Source organism: Schistocerca nitens, chromosome 1 (genome assembly GCF_023898315.1).
Source record: "Schistocerca nitens isolate TAMUIC-IGC-003100 chromosome 1, iqSchNite1.1, whole genome shotgun sequence".
Lineage (NCBI taxonomy): Eukaryota > Metazoa > Arthropoda > Insecta > Orthoptera > Acrididae > Schistocerca > Schistocerca nitens.
Window position 1 is genome coordinate 575,518,554 of NC_064614.1, and position 22,345 is coordinate 575,540,898.

Genomic DNA, 22,345 nt, shown 5'->3' on the forward strand with positions numbered 1-22,345 from the left:
CTACCATCAGCTCTCAACAACTCGAATCGGGACTCATCTGACCAAGCCACAGTTTTCCAGTCGTCTGGGGTGCAACCGATATGGTCACGAGCCTAGGGGAGACGCTGTAGGCGATGTCGTGCTGTTAGCAAAGGCACTCGCATCGGCCGTCTGCTGCCTTAGCACATTAACGCCAAATTTTGCCGCACTTTCCTAAAGGATACGTTCGTCGTATGTCCCACATTGATTTCTGCGGTTATTTCAAGCAGTTTTGTTTGTATGTTAGCAATGAGAACTCTACGCAAACGCCTCAGTTCTTGATCATTAAGTGAAGGCCGTAGGCCACTGAGTTGTCCGTGGTGAGCGGTAATGTCTGAAATTTGATATTCTCGGAACACTCTTGACGCTGTGCATCTGGGAATATTGAATTCCCTAACGCTTTCCGAAAAGGGATGTCCCACGTGCTAGCTCCAACTACCATTCCGCGTTCATCTACATCTACATCTATACTCCGCAAGCCACCTGACGGTGTGTGGAGGAGGATACCTTGAGTACCTGTATCGGTTCTCCCTTCTATTCCACTCTTGTATTGTTCGTGGAAAGAAAGATTGTCGGAATGCCTCTGGTTCAAATGGCTCTGAGCACTATGGGACTCAACTGCTGAGGTCATAAGTCCCCTAGAACTTAGAACTACTTAAACCTAACTAACCTAAGGACAGCACACACATCCATGCCCGAGGCAGGATTCGAACCTGCGACCGTAGCGGTCGTGCGGTTCCAGACTGTAGCGCCAGAACCGCTCGGCCACACCGGCCGGCTGGAATGCCTCTGTGTGGGCTCTAATCTCTCTGATTTTATCCTCATGGTCTCTTCGCCAGATAAACGTAGGAGGGAGCAATATGTTGCTTGACTCCTCGGTGAAGGTATGTTCTCGAAACTTCAACAAAAGCCCGTACCGAGCTACTGAGCGTCTCTCTTGCAGAGTCTTCCACTGGAGTTTATCTATCACCTCCGTAACTCATGTAACGAAGCGCGCTGCTCTCCTTTGGATCTTCTCTATCTCTTCTATCAACCCTATCTGGCACGGATCCCACACTGGTGAGCAGTACTCAAGCAGTGGGCGAACAAGTCTACTGTAACCTGCTTCCTTTGTTTTTAGACTGCAGTTTCTTACGATTCTTCCAATAAATCTCAGTCTGGCATCTGCTTTACCGACGATTAATTTTATATGGTCATTCCATTTCAGATCACTCCTAATGCCTACTCCCAGATAATTTCTGGAATTAACTGCTTCCAGTTGCTGACCTGCCATACTGTAGCTAAATCATAAACGATCCTTCTTTCTAAGTATTCGCAGCACATTAGACATTGAGATTCAATTGCCATTCCCCGCACCATGCGTCAATTCGTTGAAGATCCTCCTGCATTTCAGTACAATTTTCCATTGTTACAACCTCTCTATATACTACAGCATCATCCGCAAAAAGCCTCAGTGAACTTCTGATGTTATCCAATGTCTGTTAATACCCATAATCACGTCGGAAATCTTATCACATGAATGACTTGAGTACAAATGACAGCTCCGCCAATGCACTACCCTTTTATACCTTGTGTACGCGATACTACCGCCGTCTTATATGTGCATATCGCTATCCCATGACTTTGTCACCTCAGTGTAAGTTAGTTATGAATGCAGATAACAGAGATGCTGACACGCCTCAATTGACGTTACGCTGAGCTACCGGGCTCAGTCAAACAGGCTAGTTTAGCTATTGGAATGCGTTCACGATCACGATCGATGTGAGAGAAGTTGATGGTAAAACAGAGGCAATGTGTAAATATTGCAAAAGTAAATAACATAACGCCCTGGCATCACGATTAAAAGAACGTCTTCTCATACGCGTTCACTGCTCTCAGTTTGTTAAATGGGTAGCTTCGGATGATGCACCGCAAGTAAAAAAAGTCAGCAAATAACGGGCTGCAGAATATTAATGTATCAAGGACAGCGTCTTCACCTACGCTATCATCAATACCTTCTGGTTCTCCTCTCAATGAACAACTTACGATAGATTCACCACAAATATCTTCATCTGTGCATAAGGATAAGCATCAGGGAACTGATGGTGACATTGCTAGAACGATGTATGCCTTAGCTGCTGCACTTTCTATGGTGAATTCTAAATATTGGCGGAAAGTATTTCAGGAAATACGGCCTGGCTACGAGCCTCCTATTCAGCACCCGCTTCGCACATCTTTGCTTTCTGCCGATTATCATTTGTGAAAACATTTGTCATACAGAGGTTTGAGTGTTCAACTACTCTTACATTGATTTCCGATGTATGTTCTGATGTATCAGTGAATAATGTCGTGAACTTTATCGTGATAACACCTTAGCCAACATTGTATAAAAGCATGCGACCTGGCGAGAAAAGGGAAACTGCACAGTATATCGCGTCTCAACTGACAACTTATTTGTGAAATAGGATAGTAGAGGAGCAATATACACACATGTCCTGAACGTGCTGTGTAGCACAAATATTTTACCTACTAACAAAAGACACAAAGTCACTGAGAACGCTAAAAGATTGCTTCCATCTAGTGAAGAAAATAAAAAAAAATTGTTTAAGGTGTGCCATGTCTCCCACGCTTTATTAAGGGGAAAGAGAAATACAAGCATGCCTCTGTGACACTAAAGTTTCCATCACCAAACCGTTGGGCCGATACTGCGATTTGCTTGGACTGTTTAATTAAGAATAATAATACGAGGTTGTGTTAGAAACTATTGTAGGTCGAACTGTGTAGTGCGACGGAACACGTAAGGCTCCTGTGTTATCAGACGAAACATGGCGTCTCTTGTGACCAATATCATAAGCTATACGCAAAGTTGCAGTCGTACTGCTGTATTTTCCGATGTACATGAAGTGTTCAATCGTATTTCTAGCGAAGTAGACGCTGCCTTCTAGAATGTAACAGGCTTTCTCCACTAGAAAAATCTTCCATTAAAAATGCTGTGACGCTGAGGCACAACTATACATGTAAAGCCACTCACGCTGCGGCAGATTTATTGGATCCTCGCTCTACGACGGAAACTCATAGTCAGGAGAGGGAAAAGCAGGATCTAGACTTCATGGCAACAATTAGTGAAGTACTGATATTTTTCAGTGGGGTTATTACGGCACTCTGGCGTTATTTTGGGCAGCCGAAGGCTTTTTCCAACAGAATGCTTCATGGACTGTAGCAAAATATGTATGTCCTTCTCGATCGTGCAAAGACTTTGTACCAAACAACCACTTCCTTCACTTGCTTCTTGAATTTTGAATGTACCACGTTCCTCAGAAGCAATCGAGCGTAATTAGTCAGCTGACGGATAAATTTACACCCCATTACAAAACAGACTGTCTCCAGGTACAACCAAAAAACTGGCTGTATATTCAGTGGAACCCCACGTACATTGGCCACCTAAACATTTCGATCACCGTGTGAAGACGAAGCTGATCAATATTATGATAAAAGACTACCAGAAAGTAGATTTACTTCTGTTGCAGAGATTAAACGGTAACTGCTTTGTTCATGTGCTTTTTCAATGACAATTATTTCTTCATAATTTGCTACCACGTACAGTGCCTACGTGAGGTAGACATTTTACAGGTGTTTTCTCATACTTTATTTTCTGTTCCTGATTTTTCAAGTAAGGCTTACACACAATTTGGAATTGTATATCGAATAATAACGTATTTCTACGTTTTTGACTATAGAATGTATCTCAGAAATAAAATATCCACTGTAACATTTTTGATATGTTATTTTTCGTTACGTGCAGTAAAACTATCAATCTAACCAATTATACCTTGTATTAAACGCTTTAAAACCAAGGTTGTATTTTACCAAATACACCAACTCGTTCTAAAAATCGTTTCTACTCTAGTTGTAACTGTGCTAGCGCGAGGCACTGCATTTGGGTCGTACATTGTCCGACATTAAGCAAATCAAAGTTTTTAAGCCACAGCTTGAAGAAATTTCGACAGGCATCGCAACGATGCAGTAACAATTTCGTGATTTCACTGTGCTGGGGTGTACATTACAAATTTCGCGTGTTGCGTTGTACTGTAAAGCACCAGTCGCTGTGTCGTACTGTAGTAGGGAACTTAACGTAGTGGTTGTGGGTTGGGTTGTTTTTGGGGAAGGAGACCAGACAGCGAGGTCATCGGTCTCATCGGATTAGGGAGGGACGGGGACGGAAGTCGGCCGTGCCCTTGCAAAGGAACCATCCCGGCATTTGCCTGGAGCGATTTAGGGAAATCACGGAAAACCTAAATCAGTATGGCCGGAGACGGGATTGAACCGTCGTCCTCCCGAATGCGAGTCCAGTGTCGTGGTTGTGTGCTGTGGTAGCAGAGTAGGGTGATGAAGTGCGGTCAATACTGAACCAATATAATGAGCAATTTCAACTTCAGCAAGTGCGCAGAATTCGAGCATCATGATATGAACCCGGAAACATAATGTATCACGATAATTGGATTTAAACCATAGCGCTACTGGTATTGTCACCAATGCAAGAACAGTACTACCAATCCTACAACAGAATATGTCACCGGGGAACCGTATTTTTTCGACATAGTGCAGACGTATGTACGACTGTCTACAGTGCAGGTAGCTCCTCTCGTCTTTTAGACGGAATCGTCCGTCATCACAGTACTGCACTGCAAAATGGTGACTCCGCAAGTTCCCTGACGTGAATCTCACAGAAGAAGCGTGAAGCGGTTGCGGGAGGTGTATTGGCAGTGGGATGTCATCATCTCCAACACTAGTGAACAAGGTATGCTGAGGGAGGAATGTCTGAACGGGCTCGTGGAATGTCCCGAAGAGAAACCGATCCGAATCGTACGTTCAAATAGAACGCGTGGTAATCACAATTTTTGTCATCAAATGATTTTACTATGAGTGCAGTTCTCCTGCCCCTCCATTTTCCTTTTCTCTGTACCATATTATTACATGAGTTGTCAGCAAAGTCTTAGAAGCGGTGTCCGGTACTATGGACTGTTGGTATACTAGCCACGTTAGTGATTAACTGAAACATGACGTTCCAATATTCACCACTATATTCTTCGTAAAGAAGAAAACTGACTACAACAACTGGTACTTATGCCTACTGAAGTAAACACTAAGCTTGATGCCAGTGGAAGATATGATCAAAATGTAATCATAAAGAAGGTGGAAGTTTTGTGTGAAACACAGATATGGTAAAGTAATAACACATAACCCTCCACTCGTTGCTGGTTACGCATGTTTGTCCTTTAGGAATCGTCATCTGCTCCAGCCGTCAATCAAATTTGCACATATCGGTGTGGCAGTATAGCGACCAGGACATTCATTAAAGGAGGGAACACTGAAGCGGCATATGGAGGAAACTGGCTGAAGAGGAACGTTAACATAAAATTGTTGAAGCGTTCAGGCCTGTTTGCTTGACGTGTGTCGCAATAAAATGGCTCTGAGCACTATGGGACTTAACATCTTAGGTCATCAGTCCCCTAGAACTTAGAACTATTTTAACCTAACTAACCTAAGGACATCACACAACACCCAGCCATCACGAGGCAGAGAAAATCCCTGACCCCGCTGGGAATCGAACCCGGGCGTGGGAAGCGAGAACGCTACCGCACGACCACGAGATGCGGGCTGTGTCGCAATATGCAGTGACTCTTTCACAATGCTAGCCACTCGTGCTGCTGAAATGTTAGAAAAATCGCTAAATAGCCGTCGGCGGAAGATCCCGACACGAGCGCCGACAGTCAACACCCCGCCAAAGGTTAATATTAAACTAGCTTTTAAGTATGCAGCACAGGCGCTTTTGTTTGCCTCCAGTTATTACATAATTATAACAGCATAACAGTTTGATAGCCTCAAAAGCAAGCTGAGGTTGTAGCGCTTGGATTCAGCTTTATGGAACTTACCATGACTGTGAGCGAAGGCTACAAAAACACCGAGCTGAGAAGTAAAGGAGCCTTCCCTATAGACACAGCAAACAATAATAGCTCTATTTGTTTTGGACCTAACAAGTAAGTAGATAGCAACGGATTAAAAGCTGGGGTACTGTGAAACTGATAAGGAAAATAAACATCTTTTTGAAAGTGATTTTCAGCAGCTATTGAGTAGTTAATGAGATGCATGACAATCAGCTTTCGGTATGTCCTTCATTATTCATTTTATGATACTTAACTAAATACAGACAGATGACAGCTACCACTCATGCATTTCGTAAAAGATGGAAAATACTTCGGCAGTTATAAAATAAATCTACAACAAGAATTTGATATTACGGCAGTGGCAACTGCAATGAGAAAGCTCCTCTAGCAAATATTTGAAACGTAGCCATCAAATGGACAAACACAGGTAGTGACCAAAATTTGAAAACACAAAACACTACCATGCCTAATACGGTGTAACAAAAGCGTTGGTTGGTTCAAATGGCTCTGAGCACTAAGCGATTTAACTTCTGAGGTAATCAGTCGCCTAGAACTTAGAACTAATAAAACTTAACTAACCGAGGCAGGATTCGAACCTGCGACCGTAGCGGTCGCCCGGCTCCACACTGTAGCGCCTAGAACCGCACGGTTGCTCCGACCGGCAAAAAGCGTTGGTATTCAAAACAGCTTCCAGTCCACATGGAATAGATACAGGTGCTGTACGGTTCTCAAGGGAATCTTATACCATTCTTTCTGCAAAATAGTGGCGATCCCAGGTAACGACGATGGAGACGGATAGCGATGACGCAACATTCTCTCCAAATTAGACCACAAAGGCTCAATAGTAATGATATCCAGTGGCCACATTTCATCCTCGTGCTCACAAAACCCGCTGTGTGAAGAGGTGTCCTGTTGTCTTGGAACACAGCATAACCATTGGGGAAGAAACATTGTATCATAGGACGTAACAGATTAGCCAAAACGGTCAGATAAGCTTTGGCAATAATGCGATCTTGCAGAGTAACCATGGGGCCCATGGAATACCACGTTACGGCAGCCCAAATCCACACCATGTATCACTCTGTGAACGTTAACTCTGCCAGAAGTTCGGAACAGTGTGAAACAAAACTTATCCGACTGAAGGTCGTTCTTCCATTGTTCCACAGTCCAGGTTTACAGCTTCGGCACCACGTTTTCATATTAGGGTCGTTTACATCACTGATGTGTGCTTTTATAATTCCAGCTCGCCCTGTAATTCCCTGCTTCTAGAGCTCCCTTGGTTTGGTGCTGACAGGTTGCGAGTGCGATATTCTGTTCTGGAGTGACATTTGCAGCTCTCGTCCCCTTATTTCTCGTGACAATGCTCTTCAGTGACCGTCCGTCACGATCACTCACACATGCTTTCGTCCGCGTTGTGACTTAGCGGATGATGCTTTTTCCGCTTTCCCTTTATGCAGTGTAAATCTTCAATATGACGCCTTTTGAAACACCAAACACTTCGGTTACCTTGTTTACAGAAGCATTCACCATATGAGCACTAACAAAGTAGGATGACTCCAGCTACAAAGCGCAAAAACGAAATGGCAAATATCTGCCGAAGCACCAGAGAAAATGCGCATGGCGACCCTCTGGAGGAACATGCCGTATACATACACAGGGCGATTCAGCTGTCCCCACTTACTGGTTTTATGTAACCTGCAACATTTTTTAATACCACATGCACGATTTTCACATTCTTCGCTCACTACATGCAAACTGATAGTCCTACAGAAATGATGAACAGGGCTTTTTGTAGGAAATTTAATGGGATACATTTTCGCTAGAGAGTGTAGTTTTTGAATTATTCAGGAAACAAAAGTGACTTGTAAGGGCGTTTCTCTTGAGTACCTCGCGACCTGTGGACTCCACCGGAAATGTACCCCAATACAAAATTTAACTACAATAAATTTCCTACAAAAAGTTCCGTTATTTTTTCTGTAGGGCTAATAGTTTGCACATAGAGAGCGAGGTTTTCAAAGGCGTTGCGGGTTACATAAAAACAGCCTGTATATAGAGTCTGCGCAGAATACCATGGCCGATGTACGCTCAGCAGAGGGTAGGGCAGGCGTGGGGAAAACGGTAGTGATGGGGCGCTGGAGGGGAAGTGCCGTTCTGAACTGAAGACTAGACTCAAATTCTTTGTAAATATTAAGCGGGTGCCCCTCCACGGCCATACGTGCACGGTGACCATTCGAAAAGCTCTGTCCCCTCTGCTTTGGTTAGTATCCAAAAAGAGTTCCCCCGTAAATGCAGCGGCTTATTTTCGCGTGGCTTATTAATCATTTGCAACTTTCAGAGAAGTGTCACGAGCGGCGAATTTAGAGCAAAACCTACACATTTCTCTTGTTGCCATGTTAAAATCTGCCAAAACACAGCGGAGTTTACACGGTCTCACCTTACTAACATGTTGTGCACGCCCAATGCGAGAGAATTCTGAAACAATGGGTTATTAAGTTTATTAAATGAGGAGCTGAGAAAATTCAACGTCAGTATCTTATGAAAAAGCACATCCTAGGTAGAAAATAAACGTATAATGTCTTCAGTTATGTTTTTCCAAAACCCATAACGTTCCTCATTTCACCAGCTGTCGATGCCCTTAAAAATAATATAGTTACATCGAAAAAGCCCGGAGTTAGTAGAATAATACGGGGTAGATAATGAAGTTTTGCACAATAAACATAAGGAAAAATACTCTCCTCTTTTAGTGCTATCATTTGCCAAAATCTCATATCGATACCTCAAACCGTTTATGAAATATAAGAAACGTTATGGCTATTTAACTATGGCCTTGTCGCTGGCGCGGCGCTATCGTAAAAGAGCGTGCCAAGTCACATAATTTTTCTCGAGATTGGTGACAGATAGAGACCTCCACTCAAATCTAGATAATAGTTCAGTATGTTAACTAAGTTTCATACGCAGCAACATACTCGTATTATGTGATACGCATCAAACGCAACATCATGGCGACCCCCATTTTTCATTTCAAACTTTTTCGAATTTCGCACAGTATCTTCAACTATGGCCATTAACTAAATGATTGCAGCCATAGATCTACTTTCATGCATATGGTTTATCTCTTTGCCGCATATCAATGTCTCTGGCGCCCTTTGTGTCTGTGGCCGCATGCGCAGTGACGCGGTCCGGGGATTTAAAAGACTGGGTCACGCTGAAGATGACTGAACGGTATACAGCTGAAATATCAGAAGGAGAAATGAAATTCATGCGGTTGCACGCCCGAAATATTTTGAAACAATCATTGCGCCGCAAAAATATGAAGATGCACATTTCCATGCTGTGCTTGCTGTGACGTAATACCTCGTGTCCGTGTGCCCCCCACCCTTCTCGCTGAGGAACACACTCTGGAGCGCACTCAGCCGCACAGTGAGAAGTCTCCAGGAGCAGCGAGCAGCGGCGGCTCCCCAGTAAGAAGTGGACAGGGCGCCGCGCCGCCTGCAGTACCTATCGCTGCCGCGCTGCGTTTTACGGCGCCCCGAGCAGCGTAATCACACGGCAGGGGTCCCACGCGAGAGCTCCCGCAGAGCCACTTTTATTTGGAACACGTTCCCTCCATACAAAGGGCGGTGGCGCGGCTGCTGAGGCCGTACTGGCGCGGGCACACTGCCGACACAAGGAGGTCTGTAAGTTACATCAAATCTCGGAGCGGTGTAACTTCGCAGCGCACTTTTCTAGAGTTACCTTTCCTGAAAGTCGAATGCTGATAGAGAGAAACACCATGTGTTTTGTTTCGGTGACTCAAGCATTAATGCGCATCCCTAATTCAGAATGCTTGTGTGAACTGTTTGTATGTTTCACCTCGATATTTGTCCCCTCATCTTCCGCAGCTACGTGACTGTCTTCGGCTTCTGTTTAGTGTGGATTTCATGACGTTCAGGCTGTTATAATTTCCAGAATATTGCAACGCCTAAAAATTGATAATGGTATGAGACTGGTAACGGCCACAGTTATATGGTCATACACAGACGGAAAAAAATCGCAAGACCGAGAAATAATTAATGTAGAGCAATGAAATTTCAGGAATACATTTCTCTAGGTAACATATTTAAGTATTTCACGTTGCAAGTTCACAGGTTAATGTAAGCGTGAGATAAGGCACAGCAAATGTAAAATGCTGGTTCATTAATAACCGGTGTAATCGCCAAAATGTTAAATGCAAGCATGCAAACGTGCAGGCATTGTGTTGAACAGGTGCGGAGGTCAGTTTGTGGGATGGAGTTGTATGTCTGTTTCACTTGGTCGGTCAACACAGGCACAGTTAATGCTGTTCGTGTAGGACGCTGGCGTAGTTGTTCGATAGTATCCATACGAGTTCGACTGGAGACAGATCTGGTGACCGAACAGGTCAAGCCAACATGTCGACACTCTGTAGAGTATGATGGGTTACCCTGCCCTCCAACCAGCTCTCGCCTGGCGCCACTGACGTCGCAAATGCCTGTGGTTTGGGGTCAGTGGAACGCACGCTACACGGCGTCTGGATCTGAGCGGGCCTTGAAGTAACCGATTTGTACCAGTTCGTTGCGTCACGGTGAAGCCAACTGCTGCTCAAACTGCTGCTACAGATGCAGTACGATGCGCGAGCCGTAAGCCAAACACGATGGTCTTCCCTCTCGGTAGTGCCACGTGGCCGTCCGGAGGCCGGTCCTTTTGCGACTGTACGTTCTAGTGACCACCGCTGCCAGCAATCACGTATTGCCAAGTCTCAGCGCAATATCGCAGAAGGAACATCCAGCTTCTCGTAGCCCTTTTACGCGGCCTCGTTCCAACTCAGTGAGGTGCTGATAATGGCGTCTTTGTCGCCTTAAAGGATTCTTGACTAACATCAACTCACCACGTCCAGTCTCAAAGTAAATCACGCTCACGACCGTTACAGCGGGTATTCAAAGCAAACCGGATTTGCACCCTCATAGTGCTCTCTTACGCGGCTGGTGCGAAACTGAATAGACATCATCTTTCAGGCGTAGAAACACGCCTACCAACTTTCGTTCATGTCGCACAACTCCTTCTTGGTGTTGCGATTTTTCTTCCGTCAGTGTATTTTTGTTGGAGATGATGGACGAGAGCTATGGCTGAAAGCTGACAACACAGATGGAATTACCGAGAAAGCACACAGCCTGTTGTAGGACGGTCGGTAATTAGAGGTGTGTGAAATGCCTCATGCCGCAAGCATATGAGGAGAAAGACTGCTGCAGTTTCTGCATAAAAAATAATATGCCAGAAAGCTCTGTGCAGGAATTACGAGGCAGACCAAATACGAAAACTAGTCTCTTAGTAATGTTTACATGGGTTTGAAAAGAATCCACCTGATTCTGTGCAGCTTCTTAATTTTGTAGATGGGTTGTGCGTCAACCGCTTCACTCCAGAAATGGAGCAACAATCTAATTAGGTGCTAGAAGATGCGAGGCTAAGTCGGTTCGTCTGCCGGCTAGCAAAAGCCAGTGTTTCTCGAGAGGCAACAGCGATCATATTTCGAAAGATAAAACAGAAACTTAATAGTTCAATACTAATTTCCTGGAACAAACGGATGAAAATACGTGGGAAAATTAACATCGATTACAACAGAAAAAAATATTTCATCAGTATAATCTACCGGTTCACAACAAGACGCCTGCGAAGTTTGAAATAGTAAAGACGCATGTACATTCATGTACACGACGTATTAAACATTATTAACTGCAACTTGGAAACAAATGAGAATAGGGCATATCTTTATTTCATGTTTCCTCTTCGTAATGGTGTACACAGCAACTTCCTGGCGTTTGTTCTTTTCTTCCTGAAACGGTCGTTTTCAGCTGACATTTTTTTATTTTGTGTAGACTACATTAATACCTAACCGTTATTAAATCCCGCAGTCAGTGCAGTTTAGACTATTACTGAACAACATTATATCACTGGCAATCGAAACTACTACAATTAGCTGAAGTAAGTGTCGGGCGGCCTTTACTCTACGACAACAAAGGGCGAACGCAACATTCATCACGAAGAGTTAGGGAAGTGTTCCAGCCCATTTGTTATTTGCGCCCCCCGTGATGAACGGTACGTTCCGTCGGATAACGGCTTCCATTACCACAGCCTATGAAAATACATGCGAACCGATGTGACATCAGAAATTGTCAAACGTAATGAAATTTTCATCTGCGAGAGAAATGAATGAACTTCACAAATCTGAGGTGAATAAAAGAAAAATTTTAAATGATAGAATTGGGGGTTGTAGGAGGCCGATGCAAAAATTAAAGTAACTATTTGCAATTTAGTGACAGGAAATTAGTACAAATTTAATGTTCGTAAAATAAACTGTAGCCCTTTCCAAAATGTACATGTGGTATGGAAAACAGATTTATTTACTAGTCAGATTTCTATCAGGTAAAAAGACAACGAATCAATCAGCCATTTAATTGAGAAGCTTAAAAAAATGGTTCAAATGGCTCTGAGCACTATGCGACTTAACTTCTGAGGTCATCAGTCGCTTAGAACTTAGAACTACTTAAACCTAACTAACTTATGGACATCACACACATCCATGCCCGAGTCAGGATTCGAACCTGCGACCGTAACGGTCGCGCGGTTCCAGACTGTAGCGCCTAGAACCGCTCGGCCACCCCGGCCGGCTGAGAAGCTTCAACTGGATCTGATGACAGCTACCCAAATCGTAAGTGTTGCTTGTTTTGACCCTGAATAAAATTTTTATTCTTTATGTTACAACACGTTAATACTTTATGGGAGTGAGACTTGGACAATAACAGCAGGAACTGAACGGAGGATACAAGCTGCGGAAAAGAGCAGCTCACTAAAGTTTACCTGATACGATTAGAAGCACAATAATCAGACAAGGACCAAGGCTTACAAAAGAATAAACGAACAAATCATATGGTACAGAATAAATGGAGGGATCACGTCACAAGAATAAATGAAAATGGAATACCTAAAATAGTAATAAATTATTGACGAATAGGAACAAAAATCAAAAGATAGACCAAAAAAGAGATGCAGAGATCAAATAATGATAGTAGAGGTCCTGAAAAAGAGGATATAATGTCTACCACTTGAAGAAAGAAGCAGGAAACGTACAGAATCAGAAGAAAAAGAAGCAACGCCCTCGTTGATAGTTGAAATGTTTGTGGAAAAGAAGTTCATTATGTTGGAACGAGCGGCTTGTTCAGATTCGGTAGCAACACTCTAACCCAGTTGTCTGCCCCTCAACACAGTTTCCCGTAGGCTAAAAGCAATTTATGCAGAAATAGGCTACGATGGGTCATATATGCCTTTTAGGAAGATGCGAGCTCACAGTAACGTTTTTCTAAGGATTTTTGGCTCAGTCAAGTGGCTACAAGTGACGATCATTTCCAAATAGTTCAGACGATTGAAAAACGGAAACTTAGAGACGCTGCTTCATAAATTAGTATAAAAAGTGAATGTAGTCAGTATTCCTCAGGAATTTAATGCATTAGTTTTAAAAGGTCGGTTATTTAATTTTGGAATATGAAAACAATTATGCAGCCTTATTAACCGCTGATTCTGGACCGAGTAGTATGAAAGTTTGATGCTGTGGAGACTTCAATTCTATGAAGCGTCCACGAGTGCAATCTGGCCACGTTCATGAATAGGTAATCAGCTCATCTCATTTCGAGTGTCTCCTGCCTTTTCTGCAGCATCAGAGTAGGAATGGGAAGGCGGAAGGCTCTGAGCACTACGGGACTTAACTTCTAAGGTCATCAGTCCCCTAGAACTTAGAACTACGTAAATTTAACTAACCTAAGGACATCACACGCATCCATGCCCGAGGCAGGATTCGAACCTGCGACCGTAGCGGTCGCGCGGTTCCAGACTGTAGCGCCTAGAACCGCTCGGCCACCCCGGCCGGCCGAAGGCGGAAGGCCGTGGTACCACAGCCGCTCTGTGGAAGGCTCATATAAATGAAACTGTCTCATTTCTACAGTGTTTATGTTGGAAATCATGGCCGTAATAAGTAAATTTTCTAGTTGTTGAGCAAGTAAGGTATTTGTCTCTGTGTTTCTTCAGTAGTCAATAACTTATTTTGATTATACTGGTTCAAATGGTTCAAATGGCTCCGAGCACTATGGGACTCAACTGCTGAGGTCATTAGTCCCCTAGAACTTAGAACTAGTTAAACCTAACTAACCTAAGGACATCACAAACATCCATGCCCGACGCAGGATTCGAACCTGCGACCGTAGCGGACTTGCGGTTCCAGACTGCAGCGCCTTTAACCGCACGGCCACTTCGGCCGGCGATTATACTGGTCCAATAAAGAATCTTTCTTTTACATTTAGTATGAATGTATTTGAAGAACCATCACCGTCATTAGTACTACTACTACTTAAAATAATGCTTTTGTACAGTTGGAGAATGTGAAAGCTCACTGTATAAGCATGTAACCATTGCGTGTATAAGCCGGCCGAAGTGGCCGTGCGGTTAAAGGCGCTGCAGTCTGGAACCGCAAGACCGCTACGGTCGCAGGTTCGAATCCTGCCTCGGGCATGGATGTTTGTGATGTCCTTAGGTTAGTTAGGTTTAACTAGTTCTAAGTTCTAGGGGACTAATGACCTCAGCAGTTGAGTCCCATAGTGCTCAGAGCCATTGCGTGTATAACGATTAATCGTTTATTGTGGTTTCTGGACCGGGGAATCACTGCCATAATTCTTTTTTTTAACTGTAATGAATAAAGCAATTTTTGAAACTAATCTGCATTGGTAACGGTTAGAGCTGCGACTAAAAACCTGTGGCCGCTACCCACTCGTCACCACAATAAACCGTTTCGCATGTAATACAAGATTCCAATAATAATTTGGCCACTGCACACAAAGGAACGCCATCACTTCGAAAATGACACTTTAATGTACTCCTGATTATCAAGTGGGGGTCACCTAATCATGTGAGAAGTTGCAGGAAGTAGGGATCGTAAATGGAAATCTATATCATAGTACTAACCATGTACTGAAACTCAAAACCAACAAGGAATCTTGTTGCAAAATTACTCTCGAAAAATGAAAAAGACAGTAAACTAACTTTAAATATTGAAGTTAATTATGTGGGACTCCAACTGTCATCAGAAGGCTGAAAGACGAATAACAAGAGAAATGACCCAATGAATTTAGTCCAGGATGAAGCAAGAATCACTTAATTTCGGTGTGCTCAGTTGCTTACTCTGAAATATGAGACTAACATCTAATGCTATAGCAAAAAACGACACTTACTTATTCAAACTGAGCCATCAGCAATCACAATGTCAGGAAGCAATGATGAGAATACAACGTTCTCCCTTTTCAACTCGAGCTCTCTTTGTATGGTCAACAGCAAGCCTGCAGCCAACGTTTCGAATGTAAATGTGCTTCAAAGCATTAAAATAGAGAGGAACGCTGCGAAAGCTTCCCTCACATGGCGAACAAATACACATGAACAATTTACTAGGTTGATACCGAGTTTGAACGGTCTTCCACTACGTGGCAGAGATACAAAGGTGAGGCAATACACAGGATTGGCAAACGGAAATGCTGGTGCTAAATTGCACATGTTCATGGAACGGAAAGACAGGATACTTGACGTCGACGCCGAATAGTAATTGCTACGTGTCAAGTAGACACTTGGGAGCTAAGGCGCAACTGTGGTCGCGCTTCAGGGATTAACTCCCAGAAACTGCAGCTTCAGAATGCGTCTAGCAGGCGCTGGTAACCTACCCCTCGTTGCCACCCATCTCTTGAGCAAAGCTCTTCTGCCGCACACGAGTGACCACGGACAGTTTCGCAGTCTGCCCTAAAAACTTTCAGCCATCACCCAGCAGTTTACTTTGCTTGCTTTAATTTAAGAAATAAATTTAACAGAACTAATACAAAATTGTGAAGCGATCTGTACCGGTCATGTTACATTTTGCTCGTTACTGATTGGAATTACTGAGCTGTGATTTCATCTCCTGTTTTGTGCCCGCAGATGGTTTAAACTAGACAGTGACTGACACGTCATCTATGTTGATGTTTATTAAGAAGATAACATCAGGTAGTGTGTCTGTCGAATGGTCCCCAAGCTGGACTATTGGAGTTATTTTAAGCTCCAACTCAATTACAAAGCACTGAGAACAGAAAATCAAGCCACAGCAATGGCATCATTTGCCAGCGTTACACATGAATAAATGTATACTGAAATTACAATGCAAATGAATAAAAGACAATGATGTTCCTTGATCACAATGTATCGTCGATTATTTATCGATTCTGGTTTGTTCTGCCACCCGTTGGGATTCATTGAGATAACCCGTGAAAATGCCCTTCGAAAGCTCTGAAACGATTTTTTTTAAATTTAGTGTGCATACTGTCAAAATAGCAAAATCTAGGTATTACATTTGTTGTTCTATGTTCCACTAACACAGAGAGAACAATTCTGTTTGCGAACGTCACTACTCAAGAGTTCTTTAGTCCTCATTCATGCTTTATTTCCAATGTGGATCGAAAAATATGTATGTGTCTATACGTATATTCTTTTGTTGCCCAACTAACGACACGAGCTCGCTATGAGCATCCCAGTATTGTGCATAATCCATGTAAGTTGTGCGTTTGTGTTGTCTGTCAAATAGAGACTGCCGAACAGGATTTTGAAGCGTGAAACAAAATTATGTGATTATTGCGACACAAAATGGTCTTTGACATACCTTTCGTAATTAATTGTGTCATCACGAAAAAAATCACTTCAAAGTTACTTCTAATTTTCTTTGACATGTAAATTCGTTTTAGTTGCACAATTTCTTTAAAGTCGTTAATAATCTGTAAAGCAAGAAAATACACACAGAAATTAAAGAAACTTACAGTATTTCTATTCAATACGTAATCACCTAAAAGCAAATTTAAAATACCTCGTCTATACAACCAACTTTACCGGATTAATTTGGCTCCTTATTACTGTCTTGTTTACAGCTAAATATTTCGTCAACATAGAAGTCATGGCAGATGAAGTATTAGTTGAGCTAACAATGATGACGGAATTAGTTCGCTGTGTCCTTTCTGAATGAACCATCCAGGCATTTATCTAACAAAGTGATTTAGGCAAACGATGATACGTAAATGAGGTTGCAATTGAACAACGCGTCGAGTGTTTTACCACTGTATTTCCACCCACTAACAGTCAGTGCTCTTGTTGCAAGCTGCTGCATTCACACTGATGGCCAATAAGCGGAACGTAATTTTTACCTTGGGTGCGGATACTTTTTAGAGCTTGAGGTCAGTCACCGGAACTATGTGACGCGCGCTTCTTTTGTTCTTGAAATGGGGACGTGACCGCTGCGCGCCGAGTTCACGTATGGAAATTCCACAGAGATATACGGTGGTGTGTTTGAACAGCGCCACTTGTCAGGAACCGCCATTGCAAACACCTGTGAGCCGGATTTCAACACTTGGCAGTTGCCTGTTCATTGTTTGTTGTTGTTGTTACACAGTGCTGAGGGCGCAACGCGTTAAGAAACGAACTCACTAGGAGAGGCACACAAAAATGCGGTGCACGTTACTGTACGAAGGAAATGGCCCGTGTACGCTTCTCAAATTTGCTTTCAGGATAAACTGTAACCAGTTATAACTTCAAGTCGGAAATTCAGTGCACAGCAGACTAGTACGGATTTTGTGAGGTAAATGCCATGTTTCTCGTTAAAATCTTATCTCATTTACGTATGCAACGAATGTTCAAAGCATCTACAAAATTTGTTGCTTTGGCTGTAAGCGAATTTATCTTAGAGCGCGATAATACAAGGAATACACAGAATTAAAAAGAAAAAATGTAGGAAGTCAATACATCTTCGCAGCTCACTTCATACGTCATAAGGCACACGGGGCACAGTATCGACAAAAACGGCTTAATTCTTCATACAATGAAAAAGGTATACTTCATGGACACATACGAAAAAATAGAAATTTACTGTCATCTGAAAAAAATCCCGGGTAAGACTCTCAACAAGGAATGCACACTAAAGAACAACTGCTTCGTGGACATATGCCGCACCGTTATTGACACCTTCGTTTAAAGGTACTCACCAACTTCGAAGCTGCATCTACAAGTTGGTGAACATGTTTTTGTAAGCAGTCCTGGTTACGTCGAAGACACGCTAGTCCCTATACACTTCTCTGTGTTCTAACTTTCGTCTGCTCGCGCTCGACCTGGACGCAACTCCCACTGCAGCTATTTTAGAATTTCATTAAAAGTAAAATAATACTTTTAACATTTCATTAGTTAAGCATGCAACATAAAATTTCTAATATGTCAGAATATAGGTCCTTTGCAAAGCTACAGTGTGCCGATACTTTTAAAGTAGCAAATTGTACACTTTTTATAATCATGAGGCGCATAATTTTCTTAACTTACCATTGGGCTTATCACTTATAAATTCAACTGATTTTTGGAGTTTTAATCATTTGAGGCTCCTACTGCGCAGCAAAATGTAGGACACACATTTTCCTGAGCTCTTACTGTACGTGTGGTAAACGTAAATTCTCGTGTCTTAGTGCGTAAAATATTTTATATATACACTGTGTTATGCATTAAAAATGACAGTTTCAGATCCACTTGAAAATGGCATTGATATGATGGCTGAAATCGGTTGAGGAATTTCATAAAGCATACTGGTAAATGAGAAAGAACAGCGACAGATTATGAGACGTATCAGTATGGACCAAAATAAGAAACGAATGTCCAGTAAACATGGGCTCAAAATAACACATCCTAAAAACTATGAGTACCTGTTCAGCAGAAGAGGCGTCTTTCAAATGGTTCAAAAGGCTCTGAGCACTATCGGACTCAACATCTTAGGTCATCAGTCCCCTAGAACTTAGAACTACTTAAACCTAACTAACCTAAGGACATCACACACATCCATGCCCGAGGCAGGATTCGAACCTGCGACCGTAGCAGTCCCGCGGTTCCGGACTGCAGCGCCTAGAACCGCACGGCCACCTTGGCCGGCAGAGGCGTCTTTCCCAGTAGCGGAGATTAACAACTGCTTATAGTTTTGAAGGTATAGGTTTTAGCGCCCACATTTATTAGATTGTTTTTGTTGTTTTGGTTCATAATATCTACTCCAAAAATACGGAAACCAAAGAGCTTGCAGCAGAAGAGATGTGTTTCACAGTATCGAAGATGAACATGTGCTCATAGCTCTTAAGTTACGCTGTTTAGAGTGCATTTTTACTGGACATTATTTTCTTGGTTTGATACAGGGTGGCGTACGAGAAACCGGCCCCGAGTACAGACTGCTCGCCAGATAAGCATGAATTATTGTCCGCCACGAGCAGTCACAACAACAAATAGATAAACATGTATTAATTAGATTAGAAAGAAATACTGATAATACAAAACGTAGTCGCAACAGCTTGGAAACAATAGATGAATAAGCAGTCCAGTACTCGGAGCCGGGTTTTCGTGCGCTGTCCTTTACAACCACTGGAAATTGCCTACCCTAAGTCTTAGCAACAACAGGATCGGTACATGTATACCACTGTCTCAGTTATTTGAACGAGTTTCACTTACAACTTTCAGCTCGATCATTTCCGGACCAGAGTTCCTTACCTGAAATTGAGACATTTACCCTCCTCCACCATCCCTAAAAGTTTGTAATATCATTACAGAATCATCCTCTTTGAGTGATGGCCTCTACATTCACAGCAGATAGGCTATGAAATTCGTTTTTTGTTTTTCCCTAGTTTTCATTCTATTAGTGAATTTCTTGATCTCACTAAGACTATAAGCGTCATCCATCAAGTACCTAAAATTTTCTCTTATGTTATTTATCTTACATTATAGAAGTACGTGTCTGACGTGCATCTCCCCACCCACATACTGAGGCAGATGAGCTACACGGGCTGCGTGCATCGCCAGCGAGACCTCAAGCCGCTTCCCGGCAAACCTGCGGACTCTGAACGCTTGGCGATGACTCGTCGCCACCTGGAACGCGCTTCTGAAGTATCTACTGCTGCACCTATGCGACAATCTGCGCAACATCGCACGCAAATTGTCCGACGCGAGCTGCCCAACTCTGTGGTTGCCGGTGACACCTCGGACGATGCCCCAGCAGCAACAGACCCAGCCACAGCTAGTCGCTGGACTGCACCCTCGCCCGACGCCAGTGGCTTTGAAGCAGGAGCCAACTCGCCCGGCTCTTCCCCCTGTGCCTGAGATGGACGAAATCACGACCTAGATTAGATTAGATTAGTACTTGTTCCATAGATCATGAATACGATACTTCGTAATGATGTGGAACGTGTCAGGTTAATAAAAGGTGTCTATACAAGATATTACATTAGACAAAACATTACATGACACTCGACTTTTTTTGTGGAGGTTGGGAAATTACCCACTTACTATATCCAAAAATTCATCTAATGAGTAGAAGGAGTTGCCATTAAGAAATTCTTTTAATTCCTTTTAAATGCTATATGGCTATCTGTCAGACTTTTGATGTTATTAGGCAAGGGACCAAAGACTTTTGTGGCAGCATAATTTACCCCCTTCTGAGCCAAAGTTAGATTTAACCTTGAGTAGTGAAGATCATTCTTTCTCCTAGTGTTGTAGCCATGTACACTACTATTACTTTTGAATTCGTTCGGATTGTTAACAACAAATTTCATAAGTGAATATATATATTGTGAGGCTACAGCGAAGATTTATAGCTCTTTGAATAAGTGTCTGTAGGGTGATCTTGGATGAGCTCCACCAATTATTCTGATTACGCGCTTTTGTGCAATGAACACTCTTTTACTCAATGATGAGTTACCCCAGAATTGGATGCCATACGAAAGCAGAGAATGAAAATAGGCGTGGTAAGCTAATTTACTCAGATGTATATCGCCAAATTTGCAATGACCCTAGTAGCATAAGTAGCTGAACTCAAACGTTTCAGCAGATCCCCAGTGTGTTTTTTCCAGTTCAAGCCCTCACCAATGCATACACCTAGAAATTTTGAATATTCTACGTTAGCTACCGATTTCTGATCGAAGTCTATATTTATTAATGGGGTCATTGCACACAGTGGCGGAAACGCTTACCATCGTCAACAACACGGTGAGAAACCTTCCGCACGCCATCACTGCCGCAGTCGCTGCAGCCATATGACGTGATACTACAACCATCTCAGGGCCAATCGGATCTGCTACAAACTGTGGGGCGCGAAGTCCAGGACGGGAGGGGGGGGGGGGGGGATTAAAAGAAAGCATTCTTAGTAACAAACAGTTATGTTTATCGTTTTCTTCGAGCAAACAAGATGCCGTTCATATCGTCTAGACTGAATTTCACCCGACGTCGGAGTTACGCCAAACGCGGTCGGTGACGTTAACCACGGTCATATCCTTTTTAGCATTGTTTGAAAGGATCGGGCGTGCTGGGTGAGGTCGGCCATCGGCGGGATCGCGCTTTGTCGACTGCACTGTGACTGTATGCTTAACTGTCCTACGCAGTCACTTCGCTGTATACCGACGCCTGACGCCTCCTTATAGACTTCGCGAGGAAGACTTGACTGCAGTATGGAGCGATTCCTGGTTAGTGACAGACATGAAGACACCAGTGGTCCATCAACTGGCGCACGGAAGGGAGATAATCTACAGGCGAAAATGAGAAGGTGTGATGAGAGCTATTTATCGCTCGACTTCACAAAAACCACAATCAACAGTGCGTGCTTTGTGTAATCAGTGTAGCTGCTGATAGCACGAAGCCTAACAAGTTCAAGAGAAATCTTGAAAACAAACATCATGAATATATAGGAAAACCAAAAGAATATTTTGTCAGAAAACTAAATGTCTTATTGTCTACCCAGAAGAGCTTTGCCGAAACGACAAATGTGGCTTCTGAGGTCCTTTTAGCGTCTTACTAGATTTTGTATGTGATTAGTAAATGCAAGAAACCACACACGGTTGCAGAAACTTCGGTTTTACCAACAGCGATTGATATACTGCAGCATCAACAATGTTTGGTGAGCCCTTTGCTCAACAAGTGAAAGGTATTCCTATTTCTAATTACACAGCCCGCAGAAGAATTTTAGTCATTTCTGACCATTTATTCGAGCAGTTGCGTAGCTACTGTTCTATACTTCAAGTGAACGAAGCGACTGATCTTCATAAACATGTTCATTCGATTAGTTATGGTCGTTTCAAATGGTTCAAATGGCTCTGAGCACTATGGGACTTAACATCTATGGTCATCAGTCCCCTAGAACTTAGAACTACTTAAACCTAACTAACCTAAGGACATCACACAACACCCAGTCATCACGAGGCAGAGAAAATCCCTGACCACGCTATGGTCGTTTCGTTGATGAGTTTAAGACAATCATTTTTTAATCAAAACGGGATATTATGTAATAGGGGCAT

At 42.9% G+C, this 22,345-nt stretch overlaps 1 protein-coding gene across 3 annotated transcripts in view; it reads left to right on the top strand.

Moving 5' to 3' along the window:
- LOC126236428 (uncharacterized) overlaps positions 1–20,256 on the top strand; it is a 46,920-nt gene extending 26,664 nt beyond the window's left edge. For 2 of the 3 annotated variants that reach the window (XM_049945734.1, XM_049945742.1), the window contains exon 2: positions 19,788–20,256. In XM_049945734.1, the coding sequence (XP_049801691.1) occupies positions 19,788–20,159 (372 nt within the window). In that variant the 3' untranslated portion in view covers positions 20,160–20,256. Of the gene's footprint in view, positions 1–9,483; positions 9,620–19,787 lie in introns of those variants that run through there. The other variant, XR_007544914.1, reaches the window with a different exon arrangement.
- Positions 20,257–22,345: the final 2,089 nt, after the last annotated feature.